Source organism: Mesoplodon mirus (assembly GCF_964341445.2).
Source record: "Mesoplodon mirus genome assembly, chromosome: 3".
Lineage (NCBI taxonomy): Eukaryota > Metazoa > Chordata > Mammalia > Artiodactyla > Ziphiidae > Mesoplodon > Mesoplodon mirus.
This window is the reverse complement of record NC_138978.1, coordinates 130785364-130808579: the sequence shown is the minus strand read 5'-3', so window position 1 is coordinate 130808579 and position 23216 is coordinate 130785364. Positions and strand designations below refer to the sequence as shown.

Below are 23216 nucleotides of genomic sequence, written 5' to 3'. Positions count from 1 at the left end.
TATAAAGTAAATATAGAAGTCAGGATTACCTTTGAGCGTCTTTTGTTATTAGAGTTTCAAGTCCTTTACGTCAACTGTTCTATACAAGTAATAGGTAAATAAGATGTTTGTGAAAGCATTACTAAATTGAAAAATACTTAGATGGTATCATTATTATCCTCATCATTTATTAAATCTAATTCAGCATACTGGTTAAGTTTTATGTGATAAATACTAAAAATCATGAGTTTTCTCTTTTCAGAATTTGCTTATGGTGGCCATCCTTACCCCTTTTCTGGAATATTTGAAATTTCCCCAGGAAATGCTTCTGAACTAGGAGAAACATTTAAATTTAAGTAAGTAGGGAGGATAATTTTTATTACACTGTCTTAGATGCCAAAGCTTGTTTTCAGGCATACAGAATTCATTCTGTAGATTAAAATCTAGGAACTTAAAATGTTTCTTTAATGTTGTTTCAGTTGCGGACACTTTAAAATCAGATCTAAATTGTTGTGTAAAGATAGTTATCAGCCAAATAAAGTGCCTGAAATAAGCAAGTCTGTTGCTCTTATTCAGGACCCACAAAAGTTACCATGTCTACTTTAAAAGTGTTTTTACCTGGTATAAGATTCTGCTTTAGAAAACATTTCCTGTATAATGACTGCTTCCCCTCAGTCTCCTATTTGGGGGGAGATGGAGGAAAGTTTTATTGTGACCTACCTAACACTCTTCAAAATCTCTTCATTTTCCCAATGAAAGGGACACTGTTTACAAACTTGAAATAACTAAACTAAAATAATTTGAATAGATTAGCCAAGAAACTGTTGTTAAGGTACGTGTATTATATGTATTGATAAACCTAAAATTATGGATCTGAGTGTACTGTGGAGCCTTATGTGTAGTAAACAGCACTGAAAACCTGAATGCTAATAATCAAATTTCCATTCCTTAATTGAGTTTCGTATTTAAAGTGATATTTAGAATCTTAGTTTCAAGGAACTTTAAAGAAACTTCTGGACCTATAATAGTTAACTTGCCAAGTGAAAAATAGTGAAATGAGGTTATAACATTGAAATTCAGTATAGGGCTGTATCTTTTTATCACTACTGAGTTAATGATTCTCTTAGCGTATAACTAATTTGAAATATTTACACACAGAAGTGCTATAATGCCAGCCTGAATCCATTCCTTAGGTCTCCCTTTGGTCAAAACTGCTAGATAAAAGGATTTTCTAAGTATTGTCAGCTTTCTTGGATGCCTGACTTGTATCTGACTAAAATTCTACTCTCTATTGAATGTCTGTTGCATTTCCAGGGTAGTAGTTTGGGAGTGGTGGCGGGGCTGGTGGCTTTTTTGGTTTGGTGTATTGTTTTTTTGGTTTGGTGTATTGTTTTGGGGGATTTGGGGTTTATAGTGCTTTTTTAAAAATTAGTCATTTGACAGTCATCTCATTGCAGCCCAGTGGCAGATAACTTAAAAGATTATTTCTAAGTGAGAATATGACCAGCCATTAGATGGTGAGTGTAATTAAGCAAGAATATTTGCAGCATGGATCTGGTTCTCTAATAATGTAACTGCTAATGTAATAGTAATAAAAATAACTGTGATATTATATTTTTAATATGACACTGTTTAATAAAGAAAATGACTTATTTTACATTTGTATTATTTAGAAGTGGTATACTTAAGAGTTTATTGCTTTTAAAAAGTAGAAAATAATCGAGATTATTAAAATACCTCATTTACCTTTTAGTCTTCTTACAGTAACCCAGCTTTGTTACATCAGTCATAATATTCCTGGCAATAAGCATTTCTGGAAATGAGTCTTTAAGCATGCCTATAATACCTATAACTCACGCAGCTATATTCTTTTTTTTCTTTTTTTTTTCTTTTTTTTTTTCTTTAAGAGAAGCTGTTGTTTTAGGGAGCACCGACTTCCTAGAAGATGATATAGAAAAAATTGTAGAAGAATTGGGAAAAGAATACAAAGGCAATGCTTACCATTTGATGCATAAAAACTGCAACCACTTTTCTTCAGCTTTATCAGAGGTAAGTTAAATTTCATTCTAAAAGTTCTTCAAATAAATAACACTAGTATATTTACTGTCCCACTATATTTAATCCATTATTTTTTTCTGATTATTTATGTTGTGTAATATATGGTATTTTATTTCTTTTATGTGAATATTTCTTTTATATGAGTGACCTTTCCAAAGTTGGTAACTTTAGAGTCAGCACAGGTTTAAACTGTAATTCTGTTCATGACTTTGCAGTGAGTAGAGTGAATACAGTAACGGGTCTCTTCTTATTCTAATTTGTTTCATCACAATCTTATATTTTCACTTAAAAATTAATGCCTAGGGGGTTGGGGAAGAAAAAAATAAAAATAATAAAAAATTTTAAAAATTAATGCTTAAGTGACTTCTGCTGCTTAGCCACTATGATTTCTCTTTTCCTAAATTTTAGTTGCCAACTTGAAATTTTTCTGGCTCTTACTTACTAATGAGTAATTCATTTCTCCTATCTTGAAACTTTACTCTGCCAGTTTATCACACACACACACTTATTGCCTTCCCAGTTCTTGAATGCCAAGCAGAAAACCAAAAGTAGATCCAAATTAAAGGACTTTAAAACAGAAAATGATGGGAAGAAAGCAAAAGATTATAAAATAAGGTCTGGAGAATTAAATAGTGCTTGAAACACCTTCCCAGCTTTCTGACCCTTAGCAGATGGTTGCAGAAACCACATCAGGTACCACAGAAATTGTGAAATGTGTAAAAGAGAAAATGAGTTGCTGCTTCAGTGACCTCCTCTGCAGAGCTGTTTAGCTACCTGGCCCTTTTCACTGCCCTCATGGCTTCCACAGCGTAGGTTTCAAACAGGACTACAGCAGACTACTGCTGTGCTTCTCAAATTATTTTTGAGGACCGGCGGCATTAGCATCACATCGGAATTTGTAAGATATACATCATCTCTACCCCACCATAGATGTACTGAATCAGAATCTTCATTTTAACATGATCCCCAGATGATTCATAAAAGTTGGAGAAGTACCCACTAGTCTAGTGGGTGCATTGACACCGCAGACGTGACCAAGTTGATTTTCAAGGAAGAGAGAAGGTAGTTCTAAGCCTTCTTGACCCTAGACATTACATTTGTAGGAAATGCATTCAAAGATCCATAGAATGTTAAAATTAGCAAAGGTTTTAGACAGCATCTAATCTAGTCTCCTCATTTTATAGACTAAGTAACAGGCCCTGATTGGGGAAATGATTTACCAAGATTGTGGAGAACTCAGATTAGACCCAGACTGCTTAGTTCAGTGCTTGTTATATTTTATCATTACTTCTTCTGGCTCCAACTTATCCTCTCTCCCAAATAAATTATTAGCTTTATTGAGCATCTGTAACACCACCTCAGCCCTGGTCTAACCCTAAAACCATATTGGAGTTGAGTGCCTGAAGAACAATTCTAGATGTCCCTGGAGCCATCTTTTTAGGTCACAGTTTTCATGCTTTCACCTGTGTGAGTGCTGAATTGTTAAAGAAACTGAGACTCAGAAGTTAGGGGACTTAGCCTAGCCTAGCCAGCTTGTTAGTGACAACTGAGACTAGAATTATGGATAGTGAAGGAGGTAAAGGGCTATTTTTAGTAAACCTCATAATCAAGGCAAAAAAATTTAATGTTAGGCACTCTTAAAAAGTTATTAAACCTAATGTGCTTCTACATCTTTGACAACATAGTTTCTACATATGTCATATAACCAATTGCAGATAGAAAACCGTAGCTAATTATAAATGACTGTTGATATATGTACTCTGTTATTCAGAATTGTTCCAAAAATTCTAAGAAGCATCATAGTTGTCATTTCAAATGCTTCTCTACAGCAAGGATTAGCAAACCACTACAACCTGCACACCAATACCAGCCTACCACCTGTTTTTGTACGGCCTGCAAGCTAAAGATGGTTTTTACCTTTTTCTTTATTTATTTATTTATTTTTGGCTGCATTGGGTCTTCGTTGCTGTGTGCGGGCTCTCTCTAGTTGTGGCGAGCGGGGGCTACTCTTTGTTGCAGTGCTCAGTCTTCTCATTGCGGTGGCTCCTCTTGTTGCAGAGCATGGGCTCTAGGCGCGTGGGCTTCAGTAGTTGTGGCTTGCGGGCTCTAGAGCGCAGGCTCAGTAGTTGTGGTGCACGGGCTTAGTTGCTCTGTGGCATGTGGGATCTTCCCGAACCAGGGCTCGAACCTGTGTCCCCTGCATTGGCAGGCGGATTCTCAACCACTACGCCACCAGGGAAGTCCCGATTTTTACATCTTTAAACTGTTGGGAAAAGGTCAAAAGAAGAATATATAGTTACATGTATAAATTATATGAAATTCACATTTCAGTATCCATTAAAATCTGACTGGAACACGTCCGTACTCATTTTTTTAACCTATCATCTTTACTGCTTACAGACTGCAGCAGCTGAGTTGAGTAATTGTATCAGAAACCAAATGGTCTGCGGAGCCTAAAATATTTACTGTTTGGCTCTTTATAGATAAAGTTTCCCAACCCCTACACTACAGGTCAGATGCATTCGAATCTGATGCAGATTGACTTGAACAATGAGGAAATATGTTATCTCACAAAACAAGACGTCCAGGATAAGGTGGGCTCCATGTCAGTATGGTCAGTGTCTCAACTGTGTGTCACCAGTGGCCTAAGGTCTTTTTATCTCTCTGAGCTGCCATCCTTAGGGTGTTAGGTTGGCTCTGCCCTCAGGCTAGCTCCCTTTATGGTTTTCAGGTAGTTGCAACAATTTTCGGCACCATATCCTGATACAGCAACATCAAGAGAAAAAAGAAAGCTCTGTCTCTCCCATTACTTCTCTCTGAGAAACTGAGACTTTCTCCAGAACCTCCCACCCTTTCCAAAGCAGGTCATGTTTCATGGCCAGAATTGGGTCGAATGCCATTTCTAAACCAGTCACTAGCAAGAAGAATGGCATTGCCGTTACTAAATGCCACTGGCCTGAATACCTTCTGTAAATTAATATTTTCAGTGGGAAATTCCAAACCTGAATAAAAGAATAGTATAATGAGCCTGATATACTTATCACTTAGCTTCAAAAAGTATCAACTCATGGCTAATTTTGTTTCATCCATAAATGCCCACTCTGAAATAACACTCTGATCCCTAGATTACTTTGAAACAAATCCCAGGTGTTGGGGCTTCCCTGGTGGCGCAGTGGTTGAGAATCTGCCTGCCAATGCAGGGGACACGGGTTCGAGCCCTGGTCTGGGAAGATCCCACATGCCACGGAGCAACTGGGCCCGTGAGCCACAACTACTGAGCCTGCGCGTCTGGAGCCTGTGCTCCGCAGCAAGAGAGGCCACGATAGTGAGAGGCCCGCGCACCACGATGAAGAGTGGACCCCACTTGCCACAACTAGAGAAAGCCCTCGCACAGAAACGAAGACCCAACACAGCCAAAAATAAAATTAAAAAAAAAAAAAATCCCAGGTGTTATTTCATTTCAGTTGTAAATAGTTTACTTTGTAGCTCTAAAGATTTTTTAACATAACTACAAATATTATCAACCTAAAAAAATTAACATGCATTCCTTAATATAATGCAAATATACAATGTTGAAATTTTCCCAATTGTCATAATTTTTTAACAGTTTGTTTGAATCAGGATAAATAAAGGCCATACCCCCTTGTTACCGTGAGGTTCAGTCCGCATAGGAAAGGTAGGATAGATGTCTTGATTCTTTTCCGTTACTTAACAGTCTTCAAAAAAAGAATTGGTTCCTGTGCTGTACAGAGAAAAATTAACATAGCAGAGGGCTTTACTGTTAGGAAAGCCTATTGTGGAGAGAAGGCCAAGGGTGTGACTGGATAACCTTTTGCTGCTGCTGAAGAGATTAAACATGTGACTCGTGGATCCTCTCAGCCATCTCAGTGGAAATCAGGAATAGAAATGTGATTTTCCAGGAAACATCTGTAGAGGAACCTGTTGTCCAATAGAGTGAATCCCACAGGAGACTCAACATTTTTGAGGATGTTATATTAGCAGAAACACTGCCGGCTTGGACTGACAGAGGACAGAATGAAAGATGACTGTTGGATTCCAAAATTTCACAGGCAGTAAACAGCCTGGCGAAAAAGGGTAATTTCAAGGGCCCAGACGACAGAACTGAGGGCCGCAGAGGATTAGTCCTAGGCCTTGAAACCTAATGGAGGTTGCCCAGTCAGATTTTGAAATTGCTTGGGGGGCTTCCCTGGTGGCGCAGTGGTTAAGAATCCACCTGCCAATGCAGGGGACAGGGGTTCCATCCCTGGTCCGGGAAGATCCCACATGCTGAGGAGCACCTAAGCCCATGCGCCGCGACTACTGAGCCTGCGCTCTAGAGCCCGCGAGCCACAACTACTGAGCCTGCATGCTGCAACTACTGAAGCCCGCGCCTAGAGCCCATGCTCCGCAACAAGAGAAGGCACCGCAGTGAGATGCCCGCACAATGCAACGAAGAGTAGCCCCTGCTCACTGCAACTAGAGAAAGCCCGCACAATGCAACGAAGACCCAGTGCAGCCAAAAATAAATAATAAAATAAATTTATAAAAGGAAATTGCTTGGGACTAATGATTCCTTTCTTCCTTCCATGTTCTCCCTTTTAGAATGGGAATGTCTATAACTTACTCTGTGCCGGTCCACTGTTATATTTGGGGGGCATCCTACACACACTTCATTTTTTTAACTTAACATTGTATCATGGAGTTTATTCTGTAACAGTATATAGAGATAGTCCTCATTTCTTTTCACAGCTAAATGGTCCTCCTTGTTTGTGCCAAAATGTATTCAGTAGCCCAAGAACTGTAGGTCATAAAAGAAAAATGAAGGGGCATGGCTGTGTTGCAATAAAATTTTACCTAGAAAAACAGGTGGCTTTAGTTTCCAGACCTCTGTTTTAGGTTAGTCAAGCCACCTGCAGGTGTTGGGATGAAGTCAGCTTCCTATGAAGCACGTTGATAAATGGAGGAAGGTAGATTACTGAATGAAATCAGGATTTAGGAAGGAGAATGAAGAAAACAGCTGCTGGATAGTCAACAATGGCTTATTACATTAACCTCACTATTCCTAGTCACCACTCTGTGATAACCTTCAAATATACATATATCCCCAATTATGTCTTGGGTGTAAAATATAATGTATTACTTGTTTGCCTGTGTTTTTTAGAGTAGACAGATAGGAATGGTATAATATAAGGTCATTGCTCAGCTTTCCCCCAGATCTAATTCATGCACATTCTCCAGGTATTTTTAAGTACTGTCTACCTCTCTGTGCTTCCAGGCCAGGTAATCAAAAATGATCAAAACATGCCACCCTCCCTCCATTGAGACCACCGCCTAGCCCTGTAGTTAAGACAGAGACATAGTATTTAAATGTAGCCCTTAAGGCATAGGGCTAAACCTTTAGGGAGGAAAGTTATATTTTGCTTGATTACAGGTGCCAGCTTATTTACATTTTAGCTAATTTTTGGATGTAAGATACTTTGAAACCAACTAAGCTAAAATAGATGGTACTTCCAGATCATAATTATAATGATTATAATCTTTGACATGATTGGAGGCAAAAACACCACAGGGACAATAAAGCGTGGATTAGTTAACCCTAGTGTTGACTGCAGAAGGAAAGGAGGATAATAAAGAGTAAAGTTAGTATTGTAAAAGACCTCGTTCTTATTATTTGCAGTTGGGAAAAGAGGGGGCTTACAAGTCCTAAGAACAGGATGAGGATGAGAAGTGCCTGGAGCTTCTGTTACTTGAATAGTACCTTGTATTAACAAGTCTTCTACGTGTTCAAAATGCTTCTACATGCTTCTCAAAGCAGTTACAAAGACCAAAGAAAGAAAGGAGCCAAATGGAATTGGCTTGATTTTATAGATGTGAAAAGTAAGCAACTTAACAAAGTTCTTCAGAAGGGAAGGGATGGAGCTGACAGTAGGGGGACCCCAGGCTTCCGAGTTAGGGAGCTGCTTGTCATCAAAGGCCGGAAGTAACAGCACCAAAGGCTAACGTGCAGTGGCCTGTTTGTATATCCGCCTCCCTCCCCGACCCTCCACTCCTTGGCAGCCGACCAGATAACCCTAACCTCTCACCTAATACTACACTCTTGCTCCTGTAGATTCTTTGTGGGAAGGAGATTCCTCGCTGGATCAATCGGCTTGCCTACTTCAGCTCCTGTATACCCTTTCTCCAGAGTTGCCTCCCAAAGGAGTGGCTCACTCCCGCAGCCCTGCAGTCCAGCGTCAGCCAAGAGCTCCAGGACGAACTGGAGGAAGCGGAGGATGCTGCAGCCTCCGCTTCCATGGCCAGCACTGCCGCAGGCTCCAGACCCGGGCGCCACACTAAACTGTAAATGTCTCCAAAGTCACACATTCAGAACTGTCTCTGGCAGTTGAATATCACTAGAGAAGAGTAAAAGAGTAAATGTCCTTCGGATATTTTGTATGCAAAGATGGCTCTCCCCCAAATCCCAGTTTTTCAGCTCAGGATTATATTTGTAATCAAAAAAAAAAAAAATCACTTGGCGCAGGAGGGAGAACTTTGTATGAAGCTGCCCTCTGTCTTTTTTACCCACTTGTAAATTTGGATTTACTTCTGTTTTATATAAGCTCTGTTAAGTTATGTTTACAGTATTTTGTATCGCTGTTTACAAATCTTGCATGGACTCCTGCCACCATGAAAGATGAAAATCTTCATGTCTTCAAAAATTAGGCAGGTAATCTTTGTACACTTGTGACAATTGCCCGAGCTTCGGCATAAATAATAGGCACACAAGAAGGTACTTACACAGTTATAGTCACCATCACCTGCTTAGGAATTGTCCTTTAGGTTTGTGTTTGTTTTTGTTACCATTTTGGTACCAGGGTGCACAGAGGTGAAGGAGCACACACAGCCCTGAGGGCTTGGGACCTTGATCTGCGTGAGAGGCAGCCGACCCTGGGCGCTCAGCACTCCCTCCACTCCAAGTGGTACATCTCCTGAGGTTCCCACCAAATGGTGGCTTTCATCCCAAATATCCGGCCACCTCCACGAGATAGTAAACTCTCGTGTCAGTCTGGCTTTGATGCCTCTGATTCTGTAAGTAAGATGTTTTTCGTTAAAGGTATTCTTACTAGTAACAAGTGTTTTTGCACATGTGTTGGGGGCTTCATTTTTATTTTATTATATATTGATATCCTTCCTGCACAGGATTTTGTTTGTGGGGCAGGAATATCCTAAGTGGTAGCCTTCTGAGTAGCAGTGTGAGTTGACATTCAACTGCTTTTAACTATTCAGGCTACCTTTTATACTACACCTTGAAAACTAGAGTCTAAAGTAACACTCTCCAAAAAGTTACTACTTTGATATTTTAAACATTTTATGTACCATACCAGAAAGAGTATGTTACAGTTTGTTAGTTTGTTATGGGAGTAGTTTCACCTCATAATAGAAAGTTTAGTCTCATTGACCTCTTGTCGAAAACTCATATTTATGTGTCTTATTCATCTTTTTCTGTTCTCTCAAATGTATGTCTCTTACATAACCTACTCGAAGAATGAAATTGTCACTGCAGATAAGTCCTCATTAGCAAGGAATCTGTCTGCTCAAGTCTACTCCCAGTTTGACCCTTGGATGTAAGAGCCGAGTCATTACATGTCAAATTCAATTTTTCTGCCTTAAGAATGAATGTTCTACATAAAATATTGGATGCAGTGTATAAATTATCCAAGGCAGTGACTTCAGCTTTATATATATATATATATATATATATATATATATATATATATATATATATCGTTAGTTTTAAAATCATCTACTTTTATTTAAACTTCTAGATTGGATTGTTTGCTATTGCTCTTTGTAAGGATACATATCTTTCAGTACACTACATTTTTAACTTTTCCATAAGCTGATTTTGACTCATTTTATCAAATTAAGCACACCCTGTTCATAGGGAAAATAAACCTTGGGTTTGACCTGAGGAAAATGAAGCCACTTAACCTAATGTATGCTTTTGACTGTTCTGTTGCCGGAGAGGAAAGCTTTTACCAGTTATTCTCAGTTCTTCTGCGGGGGGGCAGGGCACTTGTTTTAAGAGCTGTGACGGAAAGGAATCTATGATCTTCATGAACAGTCGACCTGATTCAGGTCTAAAAATGAGATGTAGAATAAAATGCGAAGACTCTTGACAGTGAATCAGTTCACTCAAAGAAGAGTCCTATCACTAAAACCCAGGTTAGTGAAAAATGTTTGATGCCATTCGCTTGGGATTTTTTGTTTTTACTAATGTGGTGGGTTCCAGTTTTTTCTAATCCATTCAAATAGACATGAGTTTAAATCTGTGCTACAGACACACATGAAGGAGTGGCCATTATTTAGGCACTTCTTGGCGAGTAGCCAGGAGCCTTCCACCTTTGCTTATCCAGAATCCAGCTCCTCAGCACACAAATGATTTTATTGTTATTTTGTTGTATTGACTTTCATCTGCAGCATTTGGAGTTTAAAAATAGTGTTAAGGTCCTAGTAAAAATAAATAATGGCCTGAGGCCAATTATCATAGAACCACCAGATAAAATTCTGGATGTGAGATTGCTTGCAGTCTAATGGTACTTGAGGTTGAGAAAGAAATATCTTCACTTTAGAAAATCTCATTTAAGTCAGTTTGTCCACTGCAGTTCAAAATTGAGGGTGAATTCAATTAACTAGCATTTCACCAGCTTTCCCTTGCCCTTGGAGGAAAAGAATCTTGTTCTCAACCTGATCTCTGTTAAGAAAAATCCTATATAAAAAATCTGGTCATTAAGATACATGTGATTTGATAGCATCAGATATTCTCTTCGTAGTTGTAACCAAGTGAAATACATTTCTCATTGTGGGTTGGACAGTAATATAGTGTTAAGAGGGTCAGAAGCTGCTGGTTTCTACTGTTTGTTTTCAGTGCCCTTGGGTTTTGTTTTTTCTTTCTTTCAACCCTAAGAAAGGGGCATCAGCTTTGGAAAGTGTGGCCTGTGGAATGGTAGAAGGCAGTGATACAGCAGTAAAGAGAGCCTCCACTTGATGCCTGAAATCCAGCCCACTATTGTTCTGACCCACAGCAATAGTGCAAGTTACCTTCACCAGCATTTGTACATAGCAGAGAATTCTGGTTTTCACCAATTGATAGCATTGTGTGTATGAGGAGATTCAACCCTACAGACAGCTGCGGGACTCTATATCCATGGCTTCTTTCCATCACAAAACGGGTAGAAACTCATTCACTGCTTCAGGGTTCTAATCTGTGTGTCTTCTAATGGGTCCATTTCTATAAGATACTCTGTAATTTTGATACATGCTGTATTTTCTTTCAGTGACTAAGTTTAAAAGGCTTGGGTTTTGTCCAGCAAGCTGGCCATACTGCCATCGTACCCCTTTCCTTCAGTATGGTTTAGAGTGCAGCTCAGTCATTAGACTTTCATTGTCTACTCAGTCAATACACATCTTCACTGTTTGAAAGGTGTTACAGCTGTTCAAGAATCTTCATGAACCTGAGGATAATTTCATGTGAAGTTGAATGCAAATGTACTGTCATTCATAGTGTTTATATAAAAAAAAAAACCAGGAATCTTCACTTTTGCTACCTTGATATAGCATTGGGCTATCATGTTAACAACATTGAAATACATCAATTTATTAAAAAATACTTTTATAAGAAATGTTTTATAGTGCTTTTTGACCTCCAGGAGAGTGCAAATGTTATAGATTTGTGTTGGGGAGGGGTACTTTTGTTTGATATTTTTTATTTTTATACAGTTTTAAAGGTTACAGTTCTTACAGAATATTGGCTTTATTCCCTGTGTTGTACAGTACGTCCTTGTAGTCTGTCTCACGCCCAATAGGGAGATTATTTTTGAAACCCAAGAATCCCATCTGCTCTGCAGAAACATAGCCCGCCCTTCTCCATCATACGTTTCTCTTGTATTTGCATGTACATTTATTCCCATGTATTCCCCTCGAGCTCAGGTCCACGGGTCAAGTCCTTAACTGTCAGAGAGCATAACCACACCTGCTCCCAGGCAGCGGTGCCAGCCCCAGCTTCTGGGGGATGGAGACAAGGCTGGGAAGGGAGAACATGCCCTCTTCTCTCCGCCAGGAGTGCAGGGGAGAGACCTGCAGGGGAATTGCCCCCACTGCTCGTGCACACACACACCCCTTCTAGAAGCGTCAAGCGAGCAGGAGCCTGGGTGACTGCGCACCTCGTTTTCTACAAACCTAGTCTGCTTTACACCTCCAACCTGACCCCCCCCCCGTCTCCATTGGCCTTTTGGTACCTAGCCAAGTAATATTTCCCTCCACAAACTCAAAAGACCTCTCTTGGATTAAGTATTATTAAAAAATAATGGAGGGGCTTCCTTGGTGGCACTGTGGTTAAGAATCCACCTGCCAATACAGGGGACATGGGTTCGAGCCCGGGTCTGGGAAGATCCCACATGCCGTGGAACAACTGAGCCTGAGCACCACAACTACTGAGCCTGCGCTCTAGAGCCCGCGAGCAACAACTTTTGAAGCCCACATGCCGTGGAACAACTAAGCCTGAGCACCACAACTACTGAGCCTGCGCTCTAGAGCCCGCGAGCAACAACTTTTGAAGCCCGCATGCCTAGAGCCTGTACTCCGCAACAAGAGACGCCACCGCAGTGGGAAGCCTGCTCCCCACAATGAAGAGGAAACCCCTCACCGCAACTAGAGAAAGCCCGCATGCAGCAGCGAAGATCCAACGCAGCCAAAAATAAATAAATTAATTTTTTAAAAAGTAATAATGGAGGTCATTTGTGGTCTGTCAATGCCTGTCCACTCTCTGCTAAGTAGGAATGGGTCTACCACTCATTTGTTCTCAAGGACAGGAGCCGAAGGGGAATTTTCCCCCCAGTCTACATAGGTTTTTTGTTTTTTTTTTTTTTCTTTGCTGCACGCGGGCCTCTCACTGCTGTGGCCTCTCCCGCTGCAGAGCACAGGCTCCGGACGCGCAGGCTCAGCGGCCATGGCTCACGGGCCCAGCCGCTCCGCGGCATGTGGGATCCTCCCGGACCGGGGCACGAACCTGTGTCCCCTGCACCGGCAGGCGGACTCCCAACCACTGCGCCACCAGGGAAGCCCTACATAGGTTTTTGATAGACTATAACAAGTTGATCACCAGCTCAAATCTGGTAAAGCAACTGGTTTTACCTGTAGAAAGGATACCAAATACACTGAGGGACAATGGTTTTTTCTCTCCCATTATTATCTGCTCCTGAAGTTCTCCTTATCACCCAGATACGGACCTTGTTCTAAGTGTGCAGAAGTCCACACTAATAAAGATGAGTGGCTCCATGCTATGCCTTCCAAGGGGTAGATTAGAGGCAGGCAGCTACTTATTTCCTTATGGATTCTAAACCCAGAGAACTGCTGAGCCCTCTCAATCTTGTCCCTTTGATCCTTTCCCCAAAAGGAAAATCCTCCCAAAGAGGATCATACCTTGTTCCTACACTGGGAAGTGTGAAGAGTCCATCTTGTCAAGGCCAAGGGAAAAGCTAAGGTTAAGCGGGGCCTCCTCTCAATCCCACCTCGGTGAGGGAGGCATTCATTTCCAAAGGCTAGATGGGCGCACCTGTGCCCTGCAGCCCTGCCCTCACTGGGAGGGCTTTGTGGACCCAATCAAGAATGTACCACCCCCGGGCTGTTGAGGAGTGGTGTAGAGCCATCTACATTGATCTCCCTGACCCCAGGACCCCTTCACTCAGAAAGAATTGCCTGGATCTACGAAACACTCATGGCCTTAGTGGGCCTCAGTTAGGGGAGCCATTGACCGCCAGGCTGTTTCCTTCACACCCCTAACTCCCAGTGATTAGTGGGATTTAGTGCCTGGGCAACCTTCAGGTGCTTCTGAAGCTGCAGCCATGCAGAGGAAGCCACAGGCCTCACCAGGCTGTCCTTATAGCCTTGCAGGCAGGTGGACTCAGGGATAAAGTTACAAAAGTCACTAAGCCAGACTCCACAGAGGGAGGGTGGGAGGCCTGCTCTACTCATTCCACACTGGAAAAGGAATATGCATTGGACAAGGCAGTGAAAAAATTAGACAAGGAAAAGCCATTCAGTCTACCTAGGACTCTCAGTCTTGGTGGCCAGAGATTATCCACCCAAATAGGGACTGGGATTTTCAGATTACAAAACTGAAAAAAGAAAAGCTAAGGGGAGCTAGGGTAGCCAGCTTGGCCCTAATCAAAGATAGAAGAAGACTCCTGTACCTTCCTCTCCCACTGGCCTCACTGAGTGGGCACCACAGAGCTGCCCTCGCAGGCAGCTGACACACCACAGAAGGCCAGTATGCCCACGAATACAAAAAGGTGTCACGCTGAGTCTGGAAAGGCAGTGGGTTTTGTGGACAAGACAAAGGGGAAAAAGAAGTCCTCCTACAGTGCCCCTGCTGTGTGCTCCTTGGGCTATTCATTTAATTATCACAACAGCCTATGACGTTATTCCTGCTTTACACCAAAGGAGTTGAGTGGTTAGTAGCCCAAGAACGCACAGACAGCATAAGGAAAACCCATATTCGAACCTAGCCAGTTGCAAGGCTTCTACTCTTTCCACTCAAATACACTGCTTTTCTGCAGTGGAGAACCCGGGTCCAGTCCAGACCCACTGAGTCAGAATCAGCATATTAACAAAACCTCCAGGCAATTCACATGTACATTAAGGGTTGAGAAGCACTGCTCTAGCCCATAGGACTCAATTCTGCATGGTTCCAGCCTACTCTGCCCATAGAAATCAGAATTTCCTGGATGAGGTGACTCTGTCAGGCAGCCTGGACTCATGAATGTCTGAAGGACCTGGTAGCTGAATCTTCTCCAAAATTCAATAGAGGTGTGGTAGGATTTTCTGAATTTTTCCTGGGTTTGACTGAATCCATATAAATTATTCAAGGAGTACTCTAATAAATGTGAAAGATAAACTTGAACCCTCTGGAGTTACTTCAAGGAATGGTTTACCTAGAAGTCCCTGATCCGTGCACTAAGGATTCTGGACCATAGTTTGAACTGAGTATCCACCTTCCTGTGAGAGACCACCAAGGCTACACCCATCACATGGCCATCCCTGTTGTTTTACTTTAGATCACCAGAAGTATCCGTGCCCAAGTCCTCATCCCCAGCTACTCTGGGCATGCTCTCATTTGGCCAGCCCTCCTTCTCATCCTTACTGGCCCACCTTCCAATGTACCCTCTGGAACTCCCCATCTGTGACAGGAAAATACCCAATAGCCTCCACTTTTTCAAATGCTTCTTGACCTCTCTGCTTTATGTGAAACCCAGCTCTCCCCTGTGGTGCTCTCTCCCTCGGGGTATGTGCCCTCGGTCTCACATTCTTCTTTGCTTCCAAACCTCCGGCTCCACTGAAACCATGCTACCGAGTTCTACCAGCTGCTGCTTCATGGCTCTCTTCTGCTCTCCCTCTCCTCCTCTGTCTTCCTCTCCACCTTCTTCCTGTCATCAGTGACTCTGCATTCATGCAGGTGACCCATCCAATACCCTAGCCCAGTGTTTCTCAGCTGAGGCTCTATTGCCATCAGGGTAGGACAATCCTTTGTGCTAGACAGTCCAGCCCATTACAAGACATGTGGCATCTCTACACTCTGTCCACTAATTACCAGCGTTTTACCCGCTCCACAGTTGTGGCCACGTTAAACACCCCCACACATATTGCCCCCAGGAGGTAGGCAGCCCTATCCTGGGTTGAGAACTACCATCACTGTCTCAGGCTCCTGATCTCCTCACTTCCACCAGGCACGCAAACCTTGGACTTGTCATCACCAGTAACTGTGCCTCTGCTAAAATCTTCATTTCAAGTCATCTCTGACCACTAACTTCCCAGCTCTCCTGAGTACCCCACACAGTGAGACAAGTCTTTGACCTCATTAAGATCCCAAAGCCACTAAATTCAGCACTCGTTTTACTAATATTACTCCCTCCCCATCTTTCATTTTTCTTCTCACTCAGCCTAAATTCCACGGTCAGTCATTAAACTGTTTCCTTCTCAGGATCCTCCACTTCTGTGCCCTTTTCTTGCTTCATCTCATGACCTGGCAAACCCAGCCCTGTTCAGACCCAGACCTCTCTGTGCCTGTGCCTGATCCGCTGAATGTTGCTAGGGTGAAATCACACGACTGAGCTGACCAGGTTTATCTTGATGTTCCCGTCTCTCAGCACCACACGCGGTTTCCTGCAGGTCCCTTGTAAGCCTGCTCGCTGCTCTCCTGGATGACACTTCAGACTTTATCTCTTCAAACCTCCCACGTGTCCCCCCCACGCATTTCAGTTGAGAACCTCACTTTATGCTTCATTGAAAATAGAGACAATTTAGGCAGTTGACCTCTGTAATGGGGGAAAATACCCAGTTCTCCCTCCCTTGTGTTTCCCCCTTACTGTCACACAGAACACTTCACTTGTGACACTTCTTCACCAGATGTGTGGAGATTTTCCCTACACCAAGCAATTCTCCATGACACCAGCTGGTTGGCCTACAACTTAATTCTGATGCTATCTACCTGGAGATGACATCAGATCCCACAGGTTAAGCGTTCAGTCCCACAAGACTGACCCCTACTTCACATGCCAATTGCTAGTAGTACGGCCCCAGGTTACCCACAATTTCTGTCCAGCTTGGGTACAAATTGGAGGTTCCCAAGTTTGAGTCTGATTTGCTAGAGAGGCTCACAGAACTCAGGGCAACGCTTCCATTTACCAGTTTATTAAAGGATATGATAAAAAAAAATACAAATGAACAACCAGATAAAGAAAAATACAAGGCGAGGTCTGAGAGCATCCTGGGCACAGGAGCTTCTGTCTCTGTGGAGTTGGGGTACATCACCCTCCTGGTATGCGGATGTGTTCAGCCACCTGGAAATTCTCCAAACCTCATACTATAGGGATTTTATGGAGGCTTCTTCACGCAGGGATGATCAATTATTAACTCCATTTTCAGCCCCTCTCACCCTTCTAGAGAAGTGGAGGGGGGAGGAATCGGGGGGTGGCAAAAATTCCAAGCCTCTAATCGTAGCTTAGTCTTTATGGGGACCAGGAGACATCAGGCACCCACCCAGAGTGGCTTCAATAGAACAAAGGTTCCCCTGGTGCTTGTATCACTTAGGAATTTACAAGGAAGGGTTCTAGGAGCTCTGTGCTTGGAATTGGGGCCAAAGACATATATTTACTATTATCTCACAGCTTCAAATTTTTCAACCTACATACTCATTGGAGCTTGTATCCAGAGTCACTGTCTGTGTTACAATGGGAAAACGTCCTTACTATTTTCAAAAGCCAAGCCTTCCTTTGTCACTAGATCCCACCCTCTCTCATCTCTCAAGGACTTGCTCCCACATTATTCCTTCTCTCCTTCAAAACACCAATTTCCCTTTCTCCACTGGATCATTCCTGTCAGCATAAGACATGTTCCGTGGTTTCTCAGCCAAAACCGAAAACCCAAGACAAACCGTCCCTTCACTCCCTCATCCCAAGCAGGGCAACATTTCCCGATTTCACTCCACAGCAAAAGTTCATGCACTTTCATGTCCCATTCGCTCTTATAAACAACATTTTAGTTTACATCTATACGTTTCATACGTATATACACACACACATATATATGAAAGAATATATAGGATGTATATGTACAGTCTGAAAAATAATAAAACGAACACCTCCTGTACCCACCACCCAACACCCAGCCTAAAAAATAGAACCTGAGCAGGACCTCAGAAGCACCATCTCCCTCCCCAGTCACTTCCTTCTCTCCCCACTGCTATACGGAACTCTGTGTTAATCATTCCTTTGCTTTTTCTTTTTAATGGTTTTTAATACCCACATATGCATCCCTAGATAGTATATTATTTGCTTATACCTATTTCAAAACTTTTTATGAATAGAATCATTTTGTAAATATTCCCTTGTGATTTAAAAAATTTCTACATATTGTGGAATTCCCTGGTAGTCCAGTGGTTAGGACTCTGCACTTCCACTGCAGGGGGCCTGGGTTTGATCCCTGGTTGGGGAACTAAAATCCCACAAGGTGCATGGCATGGACAAAAAATAAATAAATAAATAAAAATTCTACATATTTCTTTAATTCATGCATGTTTATGTGTACAGTTATAGTTCATTTTCACGGCTGTATTCTGCTGTACAACTATACCACAGTTTAATTTATATATTCGACTTTTAATGGACATTTGGCCTGTTTCAATTTATGGCTATGAATATCGTAAGGCATACCTTCTGCTGCACATGGAAGGGTTCCTCTGGGGGTGGAGCTGTGAGGCTGGAGGGAAGATGGGAGGGTTTCCGCTGCTCTGGGAGACGAGCTGCAAAGTTGGAGGGAATGTGTACATCCAACTTTATTAATTTTTAGAAAAAAACAATGTATTCCTCTTACTGTACTTTCATTAAATAAAATCCTATTCAGCCTTCTCTCCATCTGCTAGTCAAACAGAGCTCCACAGGCTATTTTCTTATAATGTCATATAATGAAATTTCAGAGCCTGGGCCTGAAAAGTATTTTTTTTCATTACTCAGAGGTGAGAGCTGTTCCCTGCTCCCACACAGCTGCTAGGAGGACAATACTCAACATCACAAAAGTGGTTCAAAGAATCTGCTTGACAGGTGAGAATGTAGGGGATCGGCTGCCTTCTGTCGGAGGGGAAGGGGGTGAGCCCGGGAGGAGACAGGGCTTGTGAAGGTGTGAGTGGGTCCAGCAGAAGGAGACAGTGTTTGAGTCCATCGGCAAGTTCAGCCTGGCCTTAGCCGTTGCAGGAGGCGTGGCAAATTCTGCCTTGTATAATACAGATGCTGGGCACAGAGCTATCCTATCACCTTCGACCCATTCTGTGGAGTGCAGGACATTGTTGTAGGAAAAGGGACTCACTTTCTCATCCCTTGGGTACAGAAACCAATTATCTTTGTTTACCGCCCTCCAGCACGTAACGTGCCAGTAATCAATGGAAACAAAGATTTACAGAATGTCAACATCACCCTGCGCATCCTCTTCCAACCTGTTACTAGCCACTTTCCCGAATCTTCACCAGCATCAGAGACCATGATGAGCACATGCTGCCATCCATCACTACAGAGATCCTCAAATCCGTGGTGGCTCACTTTGATGCTGGAGAACTGATCAGCGGAGAGAGCTGGTCTCCAGACAGGTGAGAGATGACCTCTTGGAGCGAGCAGCAACCTTTAGGCTCATCCTGGATGACATAACCCTTGACACATCTGACCTTCGGAAAGGAGTTCACAGAAGTGGTGGAAGCCAAACAGATGGCTCAGCAGGAAGCAGAGAGAGCCAGATTTGTGATGGAAAAGGCTGAGCAGCAGAAGCAGCAGCCATCATCTCTGCGGAGGGCGATTTCAAGGCAGCAGAGCTGATAGCCAACTCACTTGCCCCTGCAGGCGACCGCCTGATTGAGCTGCACAAGTTGGAGGCCTCAGAGGACATCACGTACCTGCCCGCCGGGCAGTCGGTGCTCTTCCAGCTGCCCCAGTGAGGCCCACACCTCCTGGGGCCATCTGGACCATAGCCCTGATGATTCTCAATATCACCTTCCCTCTTCCACCCCAGAAATCACTGTGAAACTTCATGATTGGCGTAAAGTGAAGGAAATAAAAGTAAAATCACTTCAGATCTCTAACTACTCTATCAAAGGAAAAAAAAAAAAAGAATCTGCTTGTTTGGTTCAAAACTTTTAACGGAATGTGTCCTGTTCTCCCATGTAAAGTGGACACATGTGACTCTTCATCACTATTTGCAACTCAGAGCAGCAGGGTCTTGTTCGACTCCTATGACTTTAGAAAGTGTTGCCACATCCTGTGAAAACAACCACCATGTGAAAATAACCTCCAAAGAAACCAATATTTGGTTGCTTGTCTTAATTCACTGACTTAATTATAATGTTATAATAAATTGTTTCAGTATTCCTAAAAGTTATAGGTACTTGAAAAAAACTTGTTTTACAGATCAGAAGAGAATCATGGCACTTTTCTCTTACATGCATCATGAAAAAATCAAAGCCCCTGCTAGATATATTATAATATTTAACAAATCATCTGAAAGTCCTTGTATCACCTTGTCAACACTGGGTAATCAAAAAATTGTTTTCCAAAGTAGCTGTAACACTCTCCAATCCCACCAGAAGATTTTCATTCCCATTACACCACACCCTTGCCTAGACTTGATATTGACTAACTCTTTAATGTTCGCCAGTCTGGTAGGCATAAATTGGCATCTAGCTGCACATCTAATTTGCATTTTCCTGACTATTAATAAGATTAAGAATCTATGTTTCTGGGCCCTTTTTTTTTTTTTTTCTGTGAAATGCCTGTCCTATCTTTAGCCTATTTTTCTGTTAGGTTATTTATCTTTTTCTTACAGATTTGTAGAAAATATTTACATATTCTTGCTACTCTTCTTTGATAATTCTATGCGTTACAAATATTTTCTCCCAGTTTGTTATTTGTCTTTTCACTGTCTTTAAAGTGTGTTTTTTGTTTGTTTGTTTGGTTGGTTGGTTGGTTGGTTGTTTTTGACCATGCCGTGGCAGTGGAAGCATGGAGTATCAACCACTAGACCACCAGGGAAGTCCTAAAGTATGTTTTGATAAACAAGTTCGTTTTAAAGTAGTTAGTAATATCAGTATTTTTCTCTTTGGTAAATATTTTTTTAATCCTAAGAAATCCCTCTCTCCGCCTAAATTGGAAAGATATTCTCCTACGTTTTCTTCTAAATATTTTAATCTTTGCTTTTTGTATTTAAGAAGTTAATCCAACCAGAACTGATTTTGTGTGTGTGTGTGTGTGTGTGTGTGTGAGAGTTATCTATTTCTTTTTTTCCATATAGGTAACTATTTGCCCTAACACAATACATTGAATAGTCTGCCCTTTACCCACTGACCTACAAGTTCCATTTCCATTAATCAAGTTTCCACATATATGTGAGTCTGCTTCTGGGCTCTCTAGTTCCATTGGTCTATTTACTATCTCCAGACTAATGATACACTGTCTTAATTACTAAGGCTTTATAATAACTCTCAATATGTGGTAAAGTAAGCTTCCCCATCTTCTTCTGGAAGTTATTTGGTTATTCTTGGACCTTTACTCTTCCATGTATATTTTGGAATCAACTTCTCAAGTTACATACCCACACACAAATCCTATTGGAATTACATTGAATTAATTTATCAATTTGTAAAGAACCAATATCTTTATGGTATTGTCTTTATCCAAAAACACGATCCATCACTCCATGTATACTGACCTTCAGCGTCCTTCAATAAAGTTTTATAATTTTCTCTGTAAAGGGCTCTCATGTATTTTGTTAGCTATATCCCTATGTTCCTTATATTTTTTTCTTGCTAGTGTAAATGATATCTTTTATTTCTTAATTATATTTTTCGGACTCATTGTTCCTCATATGTAAAAATGCAATTGACTTTTTCATATTTTAAAAAAAATGATAGATGTTATTTTTTTAAACAGATTTGAATTAATAGAAAAATTGATCAGAACAAAGAGTTCCCATATACCGCCTCTCACACACACACTTTCCCCTACCATTAACATCTTACGTTAGTGTGGCACATTTGTGAATTGATGAGCCAGTTAATACATTATTATTAATTAAAGTCCCTCTATATTAGGGCTCACTCTTGTGCTATTATACAGTTCTATGGGTTTTACCAAATGCATAATGTCACACATCCACCATTGAAGCATCACACAGAATAATTTTACTGCCTCAAAAGACCCATGTGCTCCACTTATTCTTTTTCCCACCCCCCTAATCCCTAAACCACTGGTGTTTTTACTGTCTCTCTATTTTTGTCTTTCCCAGAATGTCATGCAGTTGGAATCATACAATATGTAGTCTTTTCAGACTTGGCTTCTTTCACTTAGCAATATGTATTTAAGGTTCCTCCATGTCTTATCGTGGCTTGGTACCTCATTTTTTTTTTCTGAATAATATCCACTGTATGGATGTACCATAGTTTGGTTTTCCATTCACCTACTGAAAAACCTCTTGGTGGCTTACAAGTTTTGGCAATTATAAATAAAGCTACTATAAACATTCATGTGCAGGTTTTCGTGTGGACTTAAGTTTTCAAATCCTTTGGGTTCATACCAAGATACATGATTGCTGGATTATATGTTTAGCTTTGTAAGAAATTGCCAAACTCTCCAAAGTGGCTGTACCATTTTGCATTCCCACCAACAATAAATGAGAGTTCCTGTTGCTCCACATCCTCGTAAGTGCTTAGCATTGTCAGTATTTTGGATTTTGACCATTCAAATAGATGTACAGTGGTATCTCACTGTTTTAATTTGCAATTCCCTAATGACATAGGATGCTGAACATCTCTTTAATGCTTATTTGCCATCTGGATATCTTGTTTGATGAGGTAACTGTTCAGATCTTTGGCCCACTTTTTAATTGGGCTATTTGTTTTCTTATTGTTGAGTTTTAAGAGTTCTTTGTATATTTTAAATAACAGTCCTTCAGCAGATATTTGTTTTGCAAATATTTTCTCCTACCCGTGACTGCAATTGTTTTTTATAGGTAAAGTTTTTTCCGGCAATTTTGCAAAACTCTCTTGTTAGTTTTAATTATATATTTGAGATTCTTTGGAGTTTTTTACATTGTCAGCTATATCATCTGCAAATCATGACAGTTCTGTTTCTTCCTTTGAAACCCATATAATTTTAATGTTGTCTGTTAATTTATTTATCTCTATGCCTTTGGTTAAGACCTCCCAAACAATGTTTCCTTGATCTTAAATGAAAGTTTTTGGCATTTCAAGTTTTTGTCAAGTTTTGCTTCATGTACTTTGAAGCTCTATTATTGTGTGCCTAGACATTTATAATTATGTTCTTAATGAATTGACCCCTTTATTATTATGAAAATCTCTCTCTTTATCCCTGGTTATATTCCTTGCTCTGAAGTCTACTTTGGTATTAATATAACCACTCTTTCTTATGATGTTTTTTATCTTTTTCCATCCTTTTATATTTTCAATTTGTGTGTCATTTTATTTAAAGTGGGTGTTTTTTTTTTTAACCTACAGTATATAATTGAATCTTGCATTTTTATCCCAGTGTGACAATTTCTTAGACTGGAGCTCTTGGACTTTTGCATGGAATGCAGTTATCAATATGGTT

The 23216-nt window shown here is 41.1% G+C and overlaps 1 protein-coding gene and 1 pseudogene across 7 annotated transcripts in view; both read left to right on the top strand.

The window, feature by feature from the left end:
- Positions 1-11699, top strand: part of DESI2 (desumoylating isopeptidase 2) — a 42051-nt gene extending 30352 nt beyond the window's left edge. For all 6 annotated transcript variants that reach the window (XM_082613204.1, XM_082613205.1, XM_082613207.1 and 3 more), the window contains 3 exons: positions 242-335; positions 1887-2028; positions 8147-11699. In XM_082613204.1, coding sequence (XP_082469330.1) covers positions 242-335; positions 1887-2028; positions 8147-8380 — 470 coding nt within the window. In that variant the 3' untranslated portion in view covers positions 8381-11699. The remainder of the gene's footprint in view (positions 1-241; positions 336-1886; positions 2029-8146) is intronic.
- Positions 9022-19816, top strand: LOC309799242 (prohibitin 1-like; annotated as a pseudogene). Its single transcript has 2 exons — positions 9022-9105; positions 18767-19816. The product of its transcript is annotated as a prohibitin 1-like (transcript).
- Positions 19817-23216: the final 3400 nt, after the last annotated feature.